The 2,007-nt window shown below is 62.0% G+C and overlaps 1 protein-coding gene across 3 annotated transcripts in view; it reads left to right on the plus strand.

Annotated features, from left to right (window-relative positions):
* The window catches only part of ODF3L2 (outer dense fiber of sperm tails 3 like 2), a 7,239-nt gene extending 5,239 nt beyond the window's left edge, over positions 1-2,000 (plus strand). For all 3 annotated transcript variants that reach the window (XM_045300012.1, XM_045300011.1, XM_004717012.2), the window contains 2 exons: positions 374-487; positions 1,360-2,000. In XM_045300012.1, coding sequence (XP_045155947.1) covers positions 463-487; positions 1,360-1,844 — 510 coding nt within the window. In that variant the 5' untranslated portion in view covers positions 374-462 and the 3' untranslated portion in view covers positions 1,845-2,000. The remainder of the gene's footprint in view (positions 1-373; positions 488-1,359) is intronic.
* The last annotated feature ends 7 nt before the right edge of the window (positions 2,001-2,007 follow it).

Here is a 2,007-nt window from a genome sequence, read left to right on the forward strand (position 1 = left end):
GCTATATCTTTTGATAGCCGGGCACCATCAGCTTTCTTCGCCACATTTTCTTATGCACCCACTTATCTTCAGTGATCCGTTCGACACCCAGCCTCCTCTCTCATGTTCCAGCACTGACTTGCCTCCTTAGGCAAGTGCATGGTGATGACCCTCTCTGACTTGGTGCACAACCCAACAGCCCCAGCCCCGAGCAGCCCCCCAGCCTGTAGCTGGGGAGAGACAGCCACAGACAGCTAGCTCCGCAGCTGCCTGGACCGTGTGGCCTGGAGGGGACAGGAGGGCTGGACAAGCACAGACAGGGTCCTCAGGACTCTCTGAGAGTGATGTCAGCCCAGGTGGAGGCGCTGGGGTTCACGGGACACCCTCTCCCCAGCACTCCCTGAGGACAGCAGCCCTGGGCCCATCTACTTCCTGGACCCCAAGGTCACGCGCTTTGGCCGGAGCTGTACGCCTGCCTATTCCATGCAGGGCCGGGGCAAGTCTCGGGGTGAGTGTCTCGTCATGGTCTCAGTGCCCCCCTCCCCCTGCTGTCTTCCAGCTCCAGAACTCCCGTGTCTGACCAAGTCCCAGTGCCCATAGGGCTTGAGAGAGCCTGAAAGAGGACCCATGAACGCTGGGCAGCTGGCACATTCTTGGTGTCGGGGGCACTGGGCTCCCGGGGGTCTTTTCAGAGGCTCCAGGCTGTTCCCTCCCGGCTGGCTTCCTGGTTCCCTTCTCTCATCCACCCACTCTCCATCCGTTGGTCTGTTGTTCGTCCACTGCCCACTCACTGCTCTCTTGATGTGTCCTTCCATCCATTCAATCCACTGCCAATTCACGGACCCACTGGGCCGTCATCCACTCACCCACCCACCCACTCATCCACCCATCTGCCCATCCAACAACTCATCCATCCATCTATCCACCACTATCCATGCACCCATGCAAGCACCCATCTATCTATCCATCCACCAATCCATTCATTCACCCATCCACTCATCCATTCACTTCCTTCCATCCATCCATCTATCCATTATTCACCCATCCATCTGTTCACCCACCCAATCCAATCACCCATTCGTCCAACATTATCCATCCATCCATTTACACCCCCTCCACTCAAACAAGCATGCATCTCTCCCACTGAGAGGGCAGACATAGACCAGCCACATCCTCGCCTTCTATGAGACCAGCTTGGAAGTGGACCCAGGACCACCCCACCTCCCTGAGCATGTCTCCGGAGGGAGGGGGAGCAGACCTGGGGGATCTGGGAGCAGGCTGAAGGCTCTGCATGGAGGGAGGATCTGGGGGAGGCAGAAGAGATTGGAGAGGGAGATGGCCAGGACCCCTGCAGTGTCCATCTTGTGTCCCCTCCCACAGGTCTGGAGGTGACGCCTGGTCCAGGGACCTACAGCCCAGAGAAGGTGCCCCCTGTGCACCAGCGGACACCCCCAGCTTTCACGCTGGGCCCCCGCCTCCGCCCGCAACTGCTGGACACTTCGGCCCCCGCCCCCAACACGTACACTCTCCCCTCCCTCTGGGGTTCCCAGGTTTTCGTCAAGCCCAGCAGTCCCAGCTACACGGTGGCCGCCCGCACCCCCCCAATCCGCCCGCCGCAGAACCCCACGGAGATCCCGGGGCCCGGCCAGTACAACAGCCCAGACCCCAATGCCTACAGGCACCGGCGGCCAGCCTTCACCATGCTGGGGCGGCCTCGCGCCCCGCGCCTGCGCGACATGACGCCGGGTCCCGGCACCCACAGCCCTGAGCAGGTCACGGTGCACAAGGCCAGGGCCCCGGCCTTCTCCATGGGCATCCGGCACTCCAAGCGGGCCACCACTATGGATGCGGACACTAGCCCCTGAGGGCCAGCCGTCGCAGGGTGCTGCCCTCCCTCCCGCCCCCAGCCAGCCTGGGTCCCCCAGTGAGCTGGGGGCTTCGGCTGGAGGAGGGGCGCAGAAACCGCAGGAGGGGTCCTGGGAGCAGCACCTTGTCCCCCTTGTTCTCTGAATTGTCCGAGGTCCTTCT

This window comes from Echinops telfairi, unplaced genomic scaffold (assembly GCF_000313985.2).
Source record: "Echinops telfairi isolate 266 unplaced genomic scaffold, ASM31398v2 ScPeMD7_7459;HRSCAF=8497, whole genome shotgun sequence".
NCBI lineage: Eukaryota > Metazoa > Chordata > Mammalia > Afrosoricida > Tenrecidae > Echinops > Echinops telfairi.